The sequence below is a fragment of the Heterodontus francisci genome, chromosome 2 (genome assembly GCF_036365525.1).
Source record: "Heterodontus francisci isolate sHetFra1 chromosome 2, sHetFra1.hap1, whole genome shotgun sequence".
Lineage (NCBI taxonomy): Eukaryota > Metazoa > Chordata > Chondrichthyes > Heterodontiformes > Heterodontidae > Heterodontus > Heterodontus francisci.
Window position 1 is genome coordinate 164,093,673 of NC_090372.1, and position 19,558 is coordinate 164,113,230.

General features: G+C 43.5%; 1 protein-coding gene across 1 annotated transcript in view; it reads right to left on the bottom strand.

The window, feature by feature from the left end:
• Positions 1 to 2,071: 2,071 nt before the first annotated feature.
• LOC137380883 (alpha-2,8-sialyltransferase 8F-like) overlaps positions 2,072 to 19,558 on the bottom strand; it is a 35,317-nt gene continuing 17,830 nt past the window's right edge. Inside the window, exons 4-6 of the mRNA XM_068053291.1 lie at positions 15,934 to 16,046; positions 11,272 to 11,361; positions 2,072 to 2,531 (exon numbers count right to left, since the gene is read on the bottom strand). Of these exons, the coding sequence (XP_067909392.1) occupies positions 2,072 to 2,531; positions 11,272 to 11,361; positions 15,934 to 16,046 (663 nt within the window). The remainder of the gene's footprint in view (positions 2,532 to 11,271; positions 11,362 to 15,933; positions 16,047 to 19,558) is intronic.

The window sequence follows — 19,558 nt, forward strand, 5'->3', positions numbered from 1 at the left end:
AAACCCAAATTCTTTTATTAAATGCAGCTGCTAATAAAATATACAAACTGGGTGGTTTTATTTTAGTAAAAAAAAGTCAACAGATGAAACTCTCCGCCGAACAAAGGCGGTGGAGGGGTGCCACCACCACCCGGTAAACGGGACCTGGAAGAAGCAGAGATCAGCAGCCGCCTGCCTCTCAATCCGGTGCCGGGGAGGAGGGTGGGTGGGGGTGGGGGGGGTTGGGGTAAGGGAGGTGAAAATTTTAGCCAAAAGGTATCTTGCCGGGGGAGGTGTCAGAGTGCCCACCTCAGAAACAGAAGGCTCTCAGTGGACCCACTTATACCTCTTCTGAAACTAACTTCAGGGGAGTAGGTATCCCTGTTGAAGTGGCACCAGTAATTAACAGTAACAAGAAAAACTTCAAAGGAAATGTAAATAAATCAAACAAAATGTCTTTCCCAGTGGTGACGATACACGCCAGTCTCTTTGGTGCCCACTGGTCATGGAAATTCACAAGTACCAGCGGACACCGGGTGCTCCCTCTCCACGGACACCAGGTCATGGATGTAGTTGCTAAAGACAGACAACAACCTGGCCAAGTGACCCCCCTCAACTGCCCGCTACCTGGACCTGTTGATGACCACATTGGTCAGGCCCAGGAGCATTCCCATGAGGAGGTTCCTCAAATTGCCTGCTTCTCTCCACACTGAATGGGCAAAGATTGGGAGCATGGGACTGAAGTGCAACCAGAACTTGAGGAGCAGCCCCCTCAGTTGTCAAATGGGCTTTAACCTCACATATTCTACGTAAATGTGAAACGCAGACTTCTCCAGGCCGTGGCCCCATTTATAAGCAGCTGCATTTAATGAAAGAATTTGGGTTTCTCTTCAGGAATCCAGAATATGATCTGAGCCTTAAACCCCAGCTAGACCCCACATTCAAGATTATTGACAAGGTCTGCCACACTAAGTGTATCTCTGGTTACCCAATGCCCAGTCATTCAGCATAGGGTGTCCATTCCCCCAGCCCGACCCGACTAAAACCTTTGGCCTTGCTTAGGTCTCCAAAAAAGCTAAATCCCAGATGTAAGGTTGAGACCCAACATAACTGAGCATGGCCTAATTTGCAGCCTTTCTCACACCCTTCTCTGCATCAGTGAAAATACTCAGAGCATCTCAAGCCTCTCCTCAGTGAAATCATCCAGAAAGATTCTCCATGACTATCACCACAATGAAAAAAAACTTCAAAAGCATGGTTCAATAAATGAAAAGAAACCTTGCACCATGTTTTAAAGCTGATTCACGTGGCTGGATTTTACCAGCCTCTGGAGATGGGCTGGGAGGTGGGAGGGGTAGCATTGGAAGGCATCAGGAGGGAAGCCTGACATCTTACTGTCACAGTGGGATATGTCCCAGGCGGGAATAGCAGCGGCATGGCCGCACAGGCTTGGGATGCGCTTTCGATCCTGACGGTAGGACCGATGGTGTGCTGGTAAAATGCCAGCCAGAAACTAGTAAAGTTTGGCTGCTGCAGTTTGTCAAGAGTATATTGGCCAAAATCTTATCGGCACGTCACAGGATCCACTGCCAGGACCAAAGGTGGGTCCCAAGCCTGCATGGGAGGGCAGTGGGACTTCGGGGTAGGCTGCCATGAGGAACGTCATCCAATTAAGGACAGTGGCTTGCCTCTCTGAGCTGTCAGCCAAATCAAGATCTGGCAGCTCTGTGTCCGAGCAGCGTTACTAATAAAGGTGGCCGCTGCTGAAGCTGTAGGCAGTAGAGGGCAGCTCCACATTGAGGGTGAACCCCTCAGTGATAGCGTCGAAGTTGCAGGGGCCATCCATCACCATTGGGGAACCCCGCCATGGGACATGGAGCCTTCAGAAAGGAAGGATTCTCCCAGGAAGCCACTGGGAATGTACCTGGCAGTCTTCCCAAGAGGCAGGATGCTGTTCCAAGGCTTGAGTGGCCAGGCTGCTGCCGTTCTCATCTCTGGATTTATCCCATGGCAGCAGGATGATGTCGGGCTGCCCTCCTGATGCCTTCCACTACCTAGCCTATCTCCAAATGGATGGTGAAATTCACCTCATTTATTCACACTCATCAGCTTGCAGTTTCACAATGCCTTTCATGTGAAGCTGCAGAATTTTGTAAAATTCATTAGGCATTGAGTGAACTTTACTTGGCCTTAAATTGTCATAGTAATGATTGGACAATTGGTTTCCATGCACACCTTTAGAGAAGGGCCAGAATCCATACACTGAAACTTCCTCACACATTTCCAATGCTGCACTTAATATTATGAAACCAGTAGAAAGACGACGCTCTTTTACACCTTTGGCTTTCCAGAACTGACTGACAGTTTTCATATATGATGGATTTAAAAATATTGCCTGTTGTTTTGTTCCAAAATCTTGCAGAGTATAGGAGACTTTAAATGAAGGTGAAGTGGCGAATGAAAAAGTAAATGCAGACAGCAGAATAAATGCATCTTTATAGGCAGATATATAGTCCACAAAAGGTCTTCTCCTGAAATTCAGATTTTTGTACCTGTAAAATAAACAATATTATTTATCTTTAGTCTCTGACATTTGGGGATCTTTTCGGGTTCCTGGTGTAACTTTATCAGGAGACCAGTGGAAACCTTATTGAAATAGCAGTGACTGGTCATATTGGGTCTCTTGTTATTTTTGGGAATTTCCAAGCAGCTTTGCAAGGAATGCACCTCCCATCCACCTGATACAAGGCAAATGACAAGCCACGGTCATGGCCAGAGTTGTTGTTGTGGTTGAGGCCTTGGTGGGGTTGGGTTGGGGTGGGGTTGTTGTTGGGTTGTGGCTGGAGCTGGGTTCATAACTGGGGTGGGATGAGGAGGGGTCATGGCCGGGGTGGGGTGGAACCTTGGCCATGGCCAGGGTTGGGCCCGGGTGGGGTGAAATTGTGGACAAGCCATGGTGGGTTGGGGTTGTGGCATGGGTAGGCACTGGGTTCTGATGGAATAATAGGCTTAATTAGGTAGCGTTTAGATATAGGTAATATATTATACCTTTTAGAATTAAAGATTGAATAAATGGTCAGTTTTCAAGACTCACTTAAGGTGGTCGAGTTAAAAATGTCAAGGTATTTCAAGGTCCACGTTATGAACAAGAAACAAGTTGAGAAATCCATTTCTGTACTGTTGTCAGGGACTTGGAAGATAAACACACACATTGAAATATCCTGTGTGACATCAATAAGAGGTAGCAATAAACTTAATCAGTTTATGGGGTTGGTGATGCAGACAGGTCAGCTCAAAAGGTTGATTTAAGGTACCATAAAAAGGCAATTATAGATAATAAAACAATAAATGGAATGGACTACAGGAACAAGAAGTCAAGTAAACACAATTATAAACATTTTGACCAGATAAATGCTCTCAACTTCAAGAACAGGGGATTTCCAGATAAACGTTAAGTGGAGAGTTAGTTAATGATATTACCAAATATGGATCTTGAAAGCAAGAAAAACACACACCGATAGGTAACACCTATATGCTAAGAGGTCATATGACACCTCAGAAACAGTATAAACATGTGAGGTTCTGAAGCAAAAAATTAGAAGTGTTGAATTCCTCAAACAATATTTCTCACTCTATGCCTTACTCAGGGAATTTCAGGTAAAAGTTTACTTTAAATTTTGATGGATCTTCTAAGATGGTTGCTGTAACATTAGCAAGGTTAAATTTTTGGATTCTATGTTAGAAATAAGATTGTGTGTTACATCCCTTAGTAATATTTCATATTGTGATATACTTATCCACTTAGAAGTGTATTGCATGTGAAATTCATTTTAAAATATATAGGAGTTAATAAATCGTCTCATGTAGTATTCTGTATACAACTGCAAGAACCCCCTCTCTGTGTCTCTTTAAGTGGAGAGATTCATATTGAAAAGAGTTTCCCATACCCTTATAATATCTGGGATATTTATGACTTAACCAGAATTAATCAAAAATAGGCTCTCCGAAAGATGGTAATATTCTCTGTTATTTTTCTTTCTTTGAGGGAAAGCTATTTCAATTATTTGGACCCAAATAAGTGTGAATAAGAATTTGTCTGGTTTGAACTTAATTAAAGGAGATTCATACGGATGTACTCCTGATTTCATTTAGTCCCTGTAAAGGGTTAAAGTCATAAATCACTTCAGGATGTGCAGGGTGTGCACAAAGCAGGTTGGGGTGGGGTAGGGTGGGGTAGGGTATGGTCATAACCAGGGATGAGGCAGGGAGGCATGGGGTATAGTCATGGTCGAGGTGGGGCAGGAATGGGTTGTGGTCATGGTCGAGCAGAATGAGATCGGGGCATGGTCAAGTGGGACTGGTCATACCAGATTTTCCCAGTTTTGGCTGTGGAATCAGATGCATTATTTCAATGGCGGCTGATTTACCCAGGGCCAAACAATAGAATTCAAGGTAGGCAAAAAAATTCCAGATCAACTTTGTTGTTCGCTGTAAAGTTGTAAAAGTGCCCAGTTGGATGAGGGGAGGTGGATGGTGGTAGGATTGCACCTGACATTCACCCCATGGCCGGGACTTTGCAGGGTCCCCGACATTGGGCTCTCTGGCGGGGGACCGGAAGATTGTTCTGGCAGAGGCCTGCCATGGAGCCCAACACGAGGAGGGCTGGGCTTGATCCTCTCGGCGGAGGCTCTATGGTGGCCCCACCCCCACCCCGCCACCACTGGGCGACAGGACCTGCTTTTAAATATGTTAATGAATAAAATTCATAAATTACAATACACAGGGGGACATTACACAATACACAGTGACAGTATTGTCACTGGACTAGTAATCCAGAGGCCTAAGCAAATGCTCTGGGGACATGGTTTAGAATGCCATCAAGGCAGATGGTGAAATCTGAATTCAAAGCTAGTCCAATGGTAACCATGAGACCATTGTCGATTGTTGTAAAAACCCATCTAGTTCACTATTGTCCTTTAGAGAAGGAAATCTGCCGTCCTTGCCTGGTCTGGCGACTTGATTGAGACATATAAGATTCTGAGGGGTCTTGACAGGATGGATGTCGAAAGGATTTTTTCCTCTTGTGGGAGAATCTAAAACTAGGGGTCACTATTTAAAATTAAGGGGTCACTGATTTAAGGCAGAGGTGAGGAGAATTTTTTTCTCAGAGGGTCATGAATCTTTGGAATTCTCTTCTTCAAAGGTGGTGGAAGCAGAGTATTTGAATATTCTTGATAACAAGGGGGTGAAAGGTTATTGGGGGTCGGCAGGAATGTGGAGTTGAGGTTACAATCAGATCAGCCATGAACTTATTGAATGGCGGAGCAGGCTCGAGGGGTCGAGAGGCCTACTCCTGCTCCTAATTTGTATGTTCGTATGTGCATGTGACTCCAGACCCACAGCAATATAACTGCCCTTTGAAATGCCCTAGCAAGCCACTCAATTGTCAAGGGCAATTATGGATGGGCAGAAAATTCTGGCCTTGCCAACAATGCCCACATTGCATGAAAGTTTAACGAAAAATGTACCCAGGATCTTACGGGCCCACTGAGATCTTCAGAGTGGTGGATGGCACTCTCGCGCCTTCACTTCCCCGCCTGGGGAAAGCAGGCACCACACTAGGAGGGAAAGGGGAATATAAGCGACTTAGTTTGGTGAGGGGAGGGGGGGGGGGGGGTGGGGGGAAAGGGCGGGGGGATGGGGGAAATGGGATCAAGTTATTATCAGTATAGGGGACAGTGGGAAGGGGTGACCTGTCAACTTTATATAGTCTGGGGAGGTGGCGGGGTTGGCGGGTGGGGAGAGAAGGTTATGTTTCAAAGGTCATTGTTTTGGGGGGGTAAAGGTCAAATATTCAATGTTATTGTTGTTGGGGTGTGGGAAAGGGGCAATAGAATTTTAAGTGCAACAGTGGGGGAGGGGGTGTATCTTTTTAAAAATTTAAATTAACTGGCAGAGCTGGCTACCCTTTATAAATGGTGACAGCATCTGCACACAGGCAACTGACGCCCACCCCATCCATGTGACTGGGGGCGGGGGTAGCAGGCCGACCCAGGTATTTAAATGAGCTGCTGCGTGGTCGATCACGACGGCTCAGCAGCGTGCGGCCGCATGTGCAGGCCGCCATTCTTTCAGTTCTTAAAATCCAGCCCCACATGGGCTGAATTTCCCAAGCCCTTGGGTCAGGCAGCTGCAAAGGTACACCTGAAGTGGCCTTGGTGCCCACCTGCCCCTGTCCTAAACAAATAAGGTGAGCTCTCATTGACACAACAAACATCAGCAAGGTCACAGCTGGAGCTTTTTTTTTTATTCGTTCATGGGATGTGGGTATCACTGGCTGGACCAGCATTTATTGCCCATCGTGAATTGCCCTCGAGAAGGTGGTGGTGAGCCACCTTCTTGAAACACTGCAGTCCATGTGGGGTAGGTACATGTGGGTTAGGAAGGGAGTTCCAGGATTTTGACCCAGCGTCAGTGAAGGAACAGCTACATAGTTCCAAGTCAGGATGGTGTGTGGCTTGAAGGGGAACGTGCAGGTGGTGGTGTTCCCATGCATTTGCTGCCCTTGTCCTTCTAGGTGGTAGAGGTTGCAGGTTTGGAGGGTGCTGTCTAAGGAGCCTTGGTGCATTGCCACAGTGCATTTTATAGATGGTACCCACTGCTGCCATTGTGCGTCAGTGGGAGAGGGAGTGAATGTTTGTAGATGGGGTGCCAATCAAGTGGGCTGCTTTGTCCTGGATGGTGCCGAGCTTCTTGAGTGTTGTTGGAGGCAAGTCTAGAGTATTCCATCACACTCCTGACTTGTGTCTTGTAGATGGCGGACAGACTTTGGGGAGGCAGGAGGTGAGTTACTCCTCATAGGATTCTTAGCCTCTGTCCTGCTCTTGTAGCCACGGTATTTATATGGCTACTCCAGTTCAGTTTCTGATCAATGGTAACCTCCAGGATTTTGATAGTGGGGGTCCAGCAATCATAATGCCATTGAATATCAAGGGGAGATGGTTAGATTCTCTTGTTAGATATGGTCATTGCAAGGCACTTGTGTGGCGCGAATGTTACTTGCCACTTATCAGCCCAAGCCAGCATATTCTCCAGGTCTTGCTACATTTCTGCACAGACTGCTTCAGTATCTGAGGAGTGGCGAATGGTGCTGAATATTGGGCAATCATCAGCGAACATCCCCACTTCTGACCTGATGATTCAAGGAAGGTCATTGGTGAAGCAGCTGAAGATGGTTGGGCCTAGGACACTACCCTGAGAAACTCCTGCAGTGATGTTCTGGAGCTGAGATGATTGACCTCCAAGAACCACAATTTTCTTTCTTTTTGCTAGGTATGATTCCAACCAGCGGAGAGTTTTCCACCTGATGTGACTCCAGTTTTGCTAGGGCTCCTTGATGCCATACTCAAATGCTGCCTTGATGTCAAGGGCAGTCACTCTCACCTCACCTCTTGAGTTCAGCTCTTTTGTCCATGTTTGAACCAAGGCTGTAATGAGGTCAGGAGCTGAGTGGACCTGGCAGAACCCAAACTGAGCATCACAGAGCAGGTTAATGCTAAGCAAGTGCTGCTTGATAGCACTGTTAACGACACCTTCCTTTACTTTACTGATGATTGAGAATAGACCGATGGGGTGTTAATTGGCTGGATTGGACTTGTCCTGCTTTTTATGCACAGGACATAGCTGGGCTATTTTCCACATTGCCGGGTAGATGCCAATATTGTATCTGTACTGGAAATAGCTTGGCTAACAGCAAGTTCTGGAGCACAAGTCTTCAGTACTATTGCCGGAATATTATCAGGGCTCATAGCTTTTGCAGTATCCAGTGCCTTCAGTCATTTCTTGATGTCACACAGAATGAACTAAATTGTCTGAAGACTGGCATCTGTGATGCGGGGGGCTTCAGGAGGAGGGCATGATGGATCATCAACTCGGGACTTCTGGCTGAAAATTGTTGCAAATCCTTCAGCCTTATCTTTTGTACTGATGTGCTGGGCTCCCCCATCGTTGAGGATGGGGATATTTGTGGAGCCTCCTCCTCCTATCAGTTGTTTAATTGTCCACCACCTTGCATGACTGGATGTGGCAAGCCTGCAGAGCTTAGATCTGATACGTTGTTTATGGGATCGCTTAGCTCTGTCTATTGCATGCTGCTTATGCTGTTTGGCACACAAGTAGTCCTGGGTTGTAGCTTAACCAGGTTGACATCTCATTTTGAGGTATGCCTGGTGCTACTCCAGGCATGCCCTCCTGCACTCTTCATTGAACCAGGATTGGTCCCCGGGCTTGATGGTTATGGAGTGCACTGTCAGGATCGAGGCCTTGTGAAATTTCAGGACTTCAATGCATTTGGTAATTTTTATTCACAGTGATAAAAATGGTAAACATATGATGATATATTTTAATTTGCTTGTGAAGATTCACACACAATACTATAAAAATACTCCTCTAAAATGGTCAAGAAATGCATCGGTCACAGAAACATAGAAAGATAGAAAATAGGAGCAGGAGTAGGCCATTCAGCCCTTCGAGCCTGCTCCGCCGTTCATTATGAACATGGCTGATCATCCAACTAAGTAAACTGTTCCCGTATTCTCCCCATACCCTTTGATCCCTTTAGACCCAAGAGCTAAATCTAACTCCTTCTTAAAAACATACAATGTTTTGGCCTCAACTGCTTTCTGTGGTAACAAATTCCACAGGCTCACCACTCTCTGGGTGAAGAAATTTCTCCTCATCTCATACCTGAAAGGTTTACCACGTATCCTTAGACTATGACCCCTGGTTCTGGACTCCCCCACCATTGGGAACATCCTTCCTGCATCTACCCTGTCAAGTCCTGTTAGAATTTTATAGGTTTCTATGAGATCCCCCCTCACTCTTCTGAACTCCAGTGAATATAATCCTAACCAACTCAATCTCTCCTCATACGTCAGTCCCACCATCCCAGAAATTAGCCTGAAATCACCCTCCCACCCAGTTTTGTGTCATCTGAAAATTTGGAGATATTACATTTAGTTCTCTCGTCTAAATCATTGATACATATTGTGAATAGCTGGGGTCCTAGCACCGATCTCTGCAATATCCCACTATCACTGCCTGCCATTCGGAAAAAGACCCATTTGTCCCTACTCTTTGTTTCCTGTCTGCAAACCAATTTTCTATCCTTCGCAATACACTACCCCCAATCCCATGCGTTTTAATTTTACATGCCAATCTCTTATGTGAGACTTTGTCGAAAGCCTTCTGAAAGACCAAATAAACCACATCCATTGGCTCCCCCTCATCAGCTCTACTAGTTACATCCTAGAAGAAATCTAGTAGATTTGCCAAGCATGATTTCCCTTTCGTAAATCCATGCTGACTCTGCCCGATTCTACCACTGTTCTCTAAGTGCTCTGCTATAAAATCTTTGATAAGGCACTCTGGAATTTTCCCCACTCCCGATGTCAGGCTGACTGGTCTATAATTCCCTGCTTTCTCTCAACCTCCCTTTTTAAATTGTGGGATTACATGAGCTACCCTCCAATCTGTAGGAACTGTTCCAGATGACCACCACTGCATCCACTATTTTGAGGGCCACATAGTACTGATTTGTTAAGTCCAATTTGGTGAGTACGTGTCCTCTATAACACATCAGTGTTAATCTGACGATGCCACTCATCATAAAACCCACCCGATTTTCATCCCATTCATTGCCTCGGGGAGCTCGGGCAGTACAAGCAGAGGGGACTGGAGAAGTTAGTTAGTTGACTCGATCTGATGGTTTGAGAACAGACAGAGGAAGTGCACTGTATAATCTTGAATTTCAAAAGGTCATTTATCCAGGGATTGTGTTCTCAACCACTCAGGGGTATTTGAAATGGTAAGGATATGGTTCAATAGCCCTTTCTGTCATACCGGGGAAAGGGAATGATATGGAAGGTCACATGATACATGCCCTGGCTGGGCACAGAGCAAAATGTTTGTCAGATACAATTGCTTCATAAAGATGATAGGTTAAAAGATAAGGACAGTCCTTGCCAAAGGTGATGAGCAGGGTTCAGCCACCGTCTTGGGACAAAATTGCCAGTGTGCAGTGGCTCAGCCGAAGGCCCAGCATAGAAGGTTCAGGCCATACCAATGGACTCTGTGATTGGGTAAGATATCTGAGGCACCAAATTCAGGAGTGGCACGTCTGTCAGGAATGGTTTCCATACAGCCTGTGGAATCCTGCAGTCCAGAAGGACCGGCAGCTATGTGACATTCTTGGTGCAGTACACACAGTCCTTGCAACTCAGTCACCAGACTCACATGCAAGGGACCTTATATAGGGAGGGGTGTAATATGTATCTTTTGTATTTCTGTTTTGCTTGTACTGCATGGATTGATTTTGATAAATTATAGAATTTTGTAAGTGCAGAATTTTTGATTCAACATTTAGGATATGAGGGGAGAAATACTACACACTAAGCTGTACTGCAAATATGTTGTTAAGCAAAGATTAGGAGAGGGAGACACATGAGAATTCTTGGCTCTGCTGATTTGAATACTCATTGGACTAGTCATTGGTACCTGGCCTATTTCAGTCCCATTCTTGCCTCTTACTACCACTCCCTGAGAGTACCTGCTGAAAGGTAATGGTAGGCCTAGCAGAGCAGCAGGAAGGCCTTACATTTTATAAAAGGAGAGGGCCAAGTAGAGACCTCCTCTCGCTCCAGTGTGGTCCCCTTACACTAACCTTTCTAACCCTCATTTCACTGCCCTTTTAGTGTCCCTTTCCACCTCTTCAAATACTTTTTTTTTGTTCATTCATGGGATTTGGGCGTCACTGGCCAGGCCCTTGAGAAGGTGGTGGTGAGCTGCCTTCTTGAACCGCTGCAGTCCATTTGGGGTAGGTACACCCACAGTGCTGTTAGGAAGGCAGTTCCAGGATTTTGACCCAGTGACAGTGAAGGAATGGCGATATAGTAGCAGTAGCCCAGTAGCACTGCCTCCTCTTTAACACTGGCAGAGTTCCTCTTGGAGGTAGGAATTCTGTCATGAGTCTGTTTTACAGGCCAGACAAGCTACAAATCAAGTAAATAGATCAGGGTCAGAGGGCAAGTAGAAGACCATTGTTACTCAACTCCGTAAAAGAAAATCCTCCCAAATACCTTTAGGTTAAAGAATAAAGACATAATCAGAGAAAATTACAGAAAGAGGAATTATTTCAGTGGTATAGCTTATGCTCACTTCTTCTCACACAGACCTTCTTCCCATTTTTGCTCTTTTTGATTTTTAATTTGTCAATAAATGCAAATAGATAATTACCTCGTTATAATGATACTTGGATTGGATGTCACGAGATCTGTTTTAGTTCCCACATCATCTTTATAATCAATGATAGGGGCAAGATTACACCTGCAAATAAATACAAAACTAATTAGATCACCTTTTTAAACTAATAATGCAGCACATAAATAGATCATCACCTTGACAGTACACACCATACAAGGTAGTAAACGATCAGAACAAATTCACAAACACTCCTTGTTCATCAAACCATTAAAGATAATTCATGTAAATTAGTATTAAAATGATTCTACAATAAATTAACATAATTGGATAATGAAATCATTATTCACATCAACCCAATCAGTTTCAACTTAGATTGCCAGCAGTTACAGGGAAATTCAAGTCTTTGATTGGTCATTTCCAGCCTGTAGTGTCATTTTCAGGGGGCCAATAGTTTCAGAGCAGCCCTCAGCCCTGGTTGTCCTTTTTTATGTATTGTTCTATCATGAAGACATGTACATTCTCTTTAAAGATTATATTCCCTTTGAGATTACTATTTTCCCAAAGCCATGCTCCCTTAATATCGATTTGGCAAATTGTTCTATTGATTCACCAACACCTCTAACTCACTGTTTCACACACGCTTCAGGTTGTCAGGTAAATTTTGCAAGGACTTTTACCACCCGTGGACCTTATACGTGACCAGTGCGGATCAGATGATCTTGGTGCTTTGCATTGTACACTGGCTATGTTTTGTTACATGCCTTCCAGTCGTGCAAATTTTAACTTTTTATATTGCAGTTATGTTGCAAATCTGCTTGCAGTGTTCCTTCAATGTTCTAAGGCTGTTGATGATCTGAAATATATCCCATTTACATTAGTGATTACAGAGCATCAGCAATAATACCTGTGTGTGTTATTAGAGGCATGACCATGTGACTTAATTTTATCAACCAGCCTCCTATGGAGTACCTGGCTGCTCTATAGTTACCTGGTTTATTCATTTCTCCCTTTTGAAAGGTGGGGTTTCATTAGCATTAACATTAGTCCTTGAACAAATGGTCATTTCCCAAATTCATGTCCACTTTCCCCAGAACACCACCTTTGAATCCTTCAATCAGGTTTCCGCCCTGCCACAGTACCAAAAAGGCTCTAATCAATGTCAAAAAAGGCATCCTATGTGACTGTGATGAAGGTAAATTACCCCTCCTCGTCCGTCTCGACCTGTCTGCAGCCTTTGACATTATTGACCACACCATCCTCTCCAAAGTCTCCTGGCTGTATGAGACTGCCCTTGCCTGGGTCCATACTTATCTATCTAATCATAGCAAGCATATCACCTGCAATGGCTTCTCTTCACACTCCCACACTGTTACTTCTGTTGTCCCTCAATAATCTATCCTTAGCCCCCTCCTACTTCTTATCTGCATGCTGCCCCTCCGAAAACACAGCGTTAGTTTTCACATGTGCACTGACAACACCAAGCTTGACCTCACAACCCCCTCTCTCGACTCCTCCGCTGTTGCAAAATTATAAAACAGCTTATCCGACATCAAGTATTGGATGAGCAGAAATTTCCTCCAATTAAATATTGGGAAGACTGAAGCCATTGTTTTTGGTCCCTGCTCCAAACTCCATTTCCTTGTTACCGACTTCATCCCTCTCCCTGGCATCTGTCAGAGGCTGAACCAGACAATTTACAACCTCGGCGTCATATTTGATCCTGAGATGAGTTTCCAACCACATATCCACACCAGCACGAAGACCACTTAATTCCATCTCCGTAAAAATGCCTGACTTCACCACTGCTTCAGCTCATTTGCCTCATCCATGCCTTTGTTAACTGTAGACTTGGCTATTCCAATGCATTCCTGGCTGGTCTCCTGCATGCTACCATCCGTGAACTTGAGATCTTCCAAACTCTGCTGCCCATATCCTTATTCGCACTAAGTCGCACTAAGTCCTGTTCACCCATCACCTGTGCTTGTTGATCTACATTCGTTCCCAGTCAAGCAACACCCTAATTTTAAAATTCCCATCCTTGTTTTCATATCCCTCCATGGCCTTGCTCCTCCCTATCACTACAATCCCTTCCAGCCCCACAACCCTCCGAGATATTTGCGTTCATCAAATTCTGGCCTATTGAGAATCCCGATTATAATTGCTTCACCATAGGTGGCTGTTAATTAAGCTGCATCGGCCACAAATTCTGGAATTCTTTTCCTAAACCTTCCTGCCTCTCTTTCCTTCTTTGAGATGCTCCTAAAATCTTCTTCCTTGGCTAAGCTTTTGGTCATCAGCCCTCATTTCATCTAAAGTGGTTTGGTGTCTAATTTTGCTTCATAATGGTCTTGTGATGTGCCTTAGGGTGTTTTATTATGTTAAATGCACGATATAGAAATACAAGTTGTTTTTCTTGTTTTAACAACCCTTTAATCCTTAGGATCAACTTCCATCTAAGGATGTTTCACTGATGATATGCAGAGCCGACTTCCTCTCTGACTTCCCTTAGCACGCTAGAATGCGTACTTTTTATTTTGATTCATGGGATGTGGGTATTGCTGGCTAGCTCAGCATTTATTGCCCATCCCTAATTGCCCTTGAGAAGGTCGTGGTGGGCTGCCTTCTTGAATCGCTGCAGTCCATGTAGGGTAGGTACATGCACAGTGCTGTTAGGAAGGGAGTTGCAGGATTTTGACACAGTGACAGTGAAGGAAGGGCAATAGAGTTCCAAGTCAGGATGGTGGCTTGGAGGGCAACTTACAGATGGTGCTGTTCCCATGCATTTGCTGCCCTTGAGCTTCTAGGTGGTAGAGGTCGCGGTTTGTAAGGTGCTGTCTAAGGAGCCTTGGTGCATTGCTACAGTGCACCTTGTAGATGGTACACACTGCTGCCACCATGCGTTGGTGGTGGAGGGAGTGAGTGTTTGTGGATGGAGTGCCAATCAAGTGGGCTGCTTTGTCCTGGATGGTGTTGAGCTTCTTGAGTGCTGTTGGAGCTGCAGCCATCCAGGCAAGTGGAGAGTATTCTATCGCACTTCTGATTTGTGCCTTTTAGATGGTGGACAAGCTTTGGGGAGTCAGAAAGTGAGTTACTTGCCGCAGGATTCCTAACCTCTGACCTGCTCATGTATCCATGGTATTTATATGGCTACTCTTATGTTCTTATGTCCTGTTCAGTTACTGGTCAATGGTATCCCCAGGATGTTGATAGTGGGGAATTCAGCGATCATAATGCCATTGAATGTCAAAGGGAGATGGTTAGATTCTCTCTTGTTGGAGATGGTCATTGCCTGGCACTTGTGTGGTGCGAATGTTACTTGCCACTTATTGGCACAAGCCTGGATATTCTCTAGGGTCTTGCTGCATTTCTACACAGAGTGCTTCAGTATCTGAGAAGTCAGGAATGGTGCTGAACATTGTGCAATCATCCGCAAACTTCCCCACTTCTGACCTATGATTGAAGGAAGGTCATTGATGAAGCAACTGAAGATGGTTGGGCCTAGGACACTGCCCTGAGGAACTCCTGCAGCGATGTCCAGGAGTGAGATGATTGACCTTCAACAACCACAATCATTTTTGCGCTAGGTATGACTCCAACCAGCGGAGAGTTTTTCACCCGATTCCCATTAACTCCAGTTTTGCGAGGACTCCTTGATGCCATACTCGGTCAAATGTTGCCTTGATGTCACCTCACCTCTTGAGTTCAGCTCCTTTGTCCATGAATGAATCAAACATGTAATGAGGTCAGGAGCTGGGTGGCCCTGACAGAACCCAAACTGAGCGTGACTGAGCAGGTTTTTGCTAAACATGTGCCGCTTGATAGTAGTGGCGATGACATCTTACATCACTTTACTGAGTATTTCTGTCATCCCTTCATTCTCTGAAAGAAGAGTTCCTTGTTCATTTATAATTGGCACTGCCTTTTCTTTAACTATCCTTTTATTTATTTTTGTTTGTAAAATCCTTTACTATTTTCCCCTTATATTACCTGTTAGTCTTTCTTCAGACTTTTTCTTAGCCTTTCCAATCATTTTGCTTATTTCTCCTCTATTGTTTCCATGTTTGGATTGCTTTTATTTCGCATTAATGGCCCTAAATTTGTCACGTCTCTTTTTAGTGTCTCATTTTAATTTCTGTATTCATTCAGGGAACTCTCACTTTTACCTCTTGCCTGAATATGTCTAGTCAGGACTTGAATCATGTATTGCAGGAACTGCCTTACCAGCATAATTTTCTTTCCAATATATCAGCTGGTTCTCTTTTTATCTCATTTCAGTTGGTATTTTCACGTATCTTTATATTTCACTGTTATCAACCTTTTCCAGTTAGACATCAAACCTAATTACACTACTGTCATTGTTTCCTGGTTGCGCCCCTGCTCTTACATTACCTATTATCATTGATGTTGTGACCAAAATCAGGCTCGTGGTCAGAGTGACGACTCTGATATAAATGAGAACCACTCTTTTTCATCAATACTCTATTTATATTTTGACACTGAGTAAACCAGCAGTTCACTGAAGAAATACAGAACTATATACATACGTCTGGTCAACAGTTTAAAGGATTGTTGCAATGATATCACCTTACGTTGTGAAAATTAAAAGAAAGATTTTACCTGCATTCCGGTATTAACCCTCACATTCATTAACAGCAACAAACACAGACCTGATCCTGCAGCTGTTTTGACTCTCACCTGAACACAAAGTCAGCCTGATTTATTTCTGCTCCACAGCTGCTGTTAGTTAGAACTCCTGCATTTCCGACAACAGAGCAGTGTTTAAAGACACGATCTTTTAAAGGGTTTGTCTAAAAAAGAATAAACAATATGAAATTAGCATCATTATTGCAATTCAGAAGTTCCTTTAATTACACAGAAAATGGAACAAACATTTTTTAATCTGCAACTAATAAATAGGATTATTTTAAAGTATATTTAGATAAAGAGATACTCAATGTAGAGAAGACCCAAAATGACTGTTATACTGCTTGGTTCCAAAGCTCATTCTAGAGTCAGAAAGAAAATTTAACAGAACAAAGAATTCAATCATACACCGTGCAGATTATATGAATGCAGTCTGTTCAAAATAGATTTTTATTAATTCATGGAATTTGGGAACTGCTGGCAAGGGTATATTTATTGCCCACCCCTAATTACCTTCTTGAACTGCTGCAGTCACCCACAGTGCTGTTCGGGAATGAGTTCCAAGATTTTGACCCAGCAATGATGAAAGCCAACAGTGAAATTTCAAAGTTAGAATGGTGTTTGACTTGGAGGGGAACTTGCAGGTTATGGTGTTTTCACGTGCATGCTTTCTGTGTTTTTCTAGGTGGTAGAGATTTGGAATGTACTGTCGAAGTAGCCTTGGACAGTTGCAGTGTACATTGTAGATGGTACATGCTGCTGCCACTGTGCGCTGGTGGTGGAGGGAGTGAATGTTTAAGGTGGTGGATGTGGTACCAATCAAGCAGGCTGCTTTGTCCTGGATGATGTTAAGCTTCTCGAGTGTTGTTGGAGCTTCACTCATCATGCAAGTGGAGACTATTCCATCAAACTCCTCATTGTGCCTTGTAGATGGTGCAAAGGATTTTGAGATTAAGGAGGTGAGTTACCTGTAGAAGAATACCCAGCCTCTTATTTGCACTTGAAGCCACAATATTTGGATGGCTGGTCCAGTTAAGTTTCTGGTCACCATCCCCCCACCCTCCCTGGAATGCTGATGGTGGGAGATTCAGTAATGTTAATGCTGTTGAATGTCAATGGAAGTTGGCTAGAATTGCTCCTGTTGGAGATGGTCATTACCTGGGACAAATGTTGCTTGTCACTTATTAGCCCAAGTATGAATGTTGTCCAGGTTTGCTGCATGGGTTCGCAGACTACTTCATTATCTGAAGAGTTGTAAATGGAAATGAACACTGTGCAATCATCAGCAAACGTCTCCACTATTGACCTTATGATGGATCAAAGGTCATTGATGAAGCAGTTGAAGATGGTTGGGCCTAGGACATTGTACTGAGGAACTCCTGCAGCAATGTCCTGGGCTGAGATCATTGGTCCCCAACAACTACAACCATCTTCCTTTGTGCTAGGTATAAATCAAACCAGTGGAGAATTTTCCTCCGATTCCCATTCACTTCAATATTACTGGTGCTCCTTGATGCCACACATGGTCAAATGCTGACTTCATGTCAAGGGCAGTTGCACTCACCTCACCTCTGGAATTCAGTTCGTTTGCCCATATTTGGACCAAGGTTATAATGAGGTCTGGAGTCGAGTGGTCCTGGCAGAACCCGAACTAAGCTTTGGTGAACAGGTTATTGGTGGGCCAGTGGCACTTGATAGCACTGTTAATAATACCTTCAGTCACTATGTTGATGATTGAGAGTATTTGTGGATTCTTAACGATTCATTTTCCTCAACAAAGTTAATGAGATCAACCTGTTGCTGCAGTGAACCAGTGTGAAAAAGTGTGAATGGAATAAAATGTCATTAAGCCACAGGGGTTTAAATTGGGTCATAAAGCATTCATTTTTTTAGTGCTATGTCGACACCTAAGCTTCCAAAATGGGGGCCAAGTTGCCCGTACACAATTCTGACATGAAATGTACGGGATGTCAACTTGGTAAAAGAGTTTGTGTGCACACCTACTGACCACTGTAAGATGACCAATTGTATATACATATATGTATAGGATTAGGATTTGGTTTAATCTCATCTGATTAAGGTTTTTGCTTTATGTTTAATTATAGTTAACTTGTGGATTGGTATTGTTGTTAGAAATAATGCAACGATTAAAATGTTCATTCCCAGGATGCTTTAGGTTTTGAGGTATCAATTTGCAATGGAGCTGACTGTGCAGGATTCATGCCTGTTGAATATTTTTGTCTCCAAATTATGAACAAGATAGTCAAGACAGTCTTGAAATTCGATAATTGACAATGGGCTCAAGTTGATTACTTACGTGCTAATGGTAAACAGATTGGCCATCTGGATGTTTTGTAGGAAGTACCTCATTTCTGGACCTCTTGTTTATAATAACAATTTTCATGGAATAACAAATCATCTAACATAGTATGCATGACTAGTGGTCTAGAAAGATCTTGAGCTTTCATTCACAATTTGTAGAGAGAGACAGAAACAAAAGTTTTGATGTAGGTTACATCTATGCCAAAGGGAACAACATGGTTATTGTGTTTATTACTCTGTATCACTTCTGCTTAGAGACATTGGACATTGTGCATATCAAGACTTGGTTGAACATAATAAAAAGCTTACATTGCAAATCATACTTAGTGGTTGAATCAAGTTCTTTTATTCTTGACAACTGGCAGCAAGATGTGACTTGCAAAAGTCCTGCTTGTGTGATATCAAGTACCTATAGGAACATAGGAACGGGAGTAGGACATTTAGCCTCTCAAGCCTGCTCTGCCATTCAATTAGATAATGGCTGAAGTATGACCTAACTTCATATACCCGTCTTTGCCCCATGCCTCTTAATACATGAAGCATAAATCGATCAATCTCAGTTTTAAAATTAACAATTGATCTCATGTGATTTGTCACTTGTAGACACCAATTCAAAACTTTTACCATTTATTGAGTGTATACTGTTTCCTAATGTCACTCTGAAAGGTCTGGCTCTAATGTTTTTGACTATGCCACCTAGTCCTAAACTCCCCAGACAGCAAGAATAGTTTCTCTCTATCTACCCTAGCTGTTCTCCTCAACATCTTGAAAAATGTGATCAAATAACCACTTAACCTTCCTAAATTCCAGGAAATACAACCTAGTTTGCTTAACTTCTCATAATTTAACTCTTGGAGTCCAGGTATCATTCTGATTAATCTAGGCTGCACTCCCTCCAAGGCCAATACATCATTCCTGATGTGTGGTTCCCGGAACTGCACACAGTGCTCCATGTTTGGTCTAACCAGGGCTTTGAAAAGCTGAAGCATGACTTCTATCCCCTCGTATTCTATTCCTCTAGATATAAAGGCCAGCATTTCATTAGCCGGCATTAATGGGCATGGACACGATCGGCCAAATGGTCTCCTTCTGTGTTGTAAATAGTTGTTTCTTTTAGCCATTTTAATTATTTTCTGTCCCAGTTCATGACATTCTAACGATCTATGTATGTACCTTGACCTCAAGTTTATTTGAACCTCCACTATTTCTAACTTTTCACCACTGAGAAAATGCCCTGTTTTATCCTTTTTAGGTCAAAGTGGATGAATTCACATTTACTTACATTAAAATCCATTAGTCCTGTTTTTTCCCATTCACATAATCTATCAATATCTCTGTAATTTTACACTTCCGT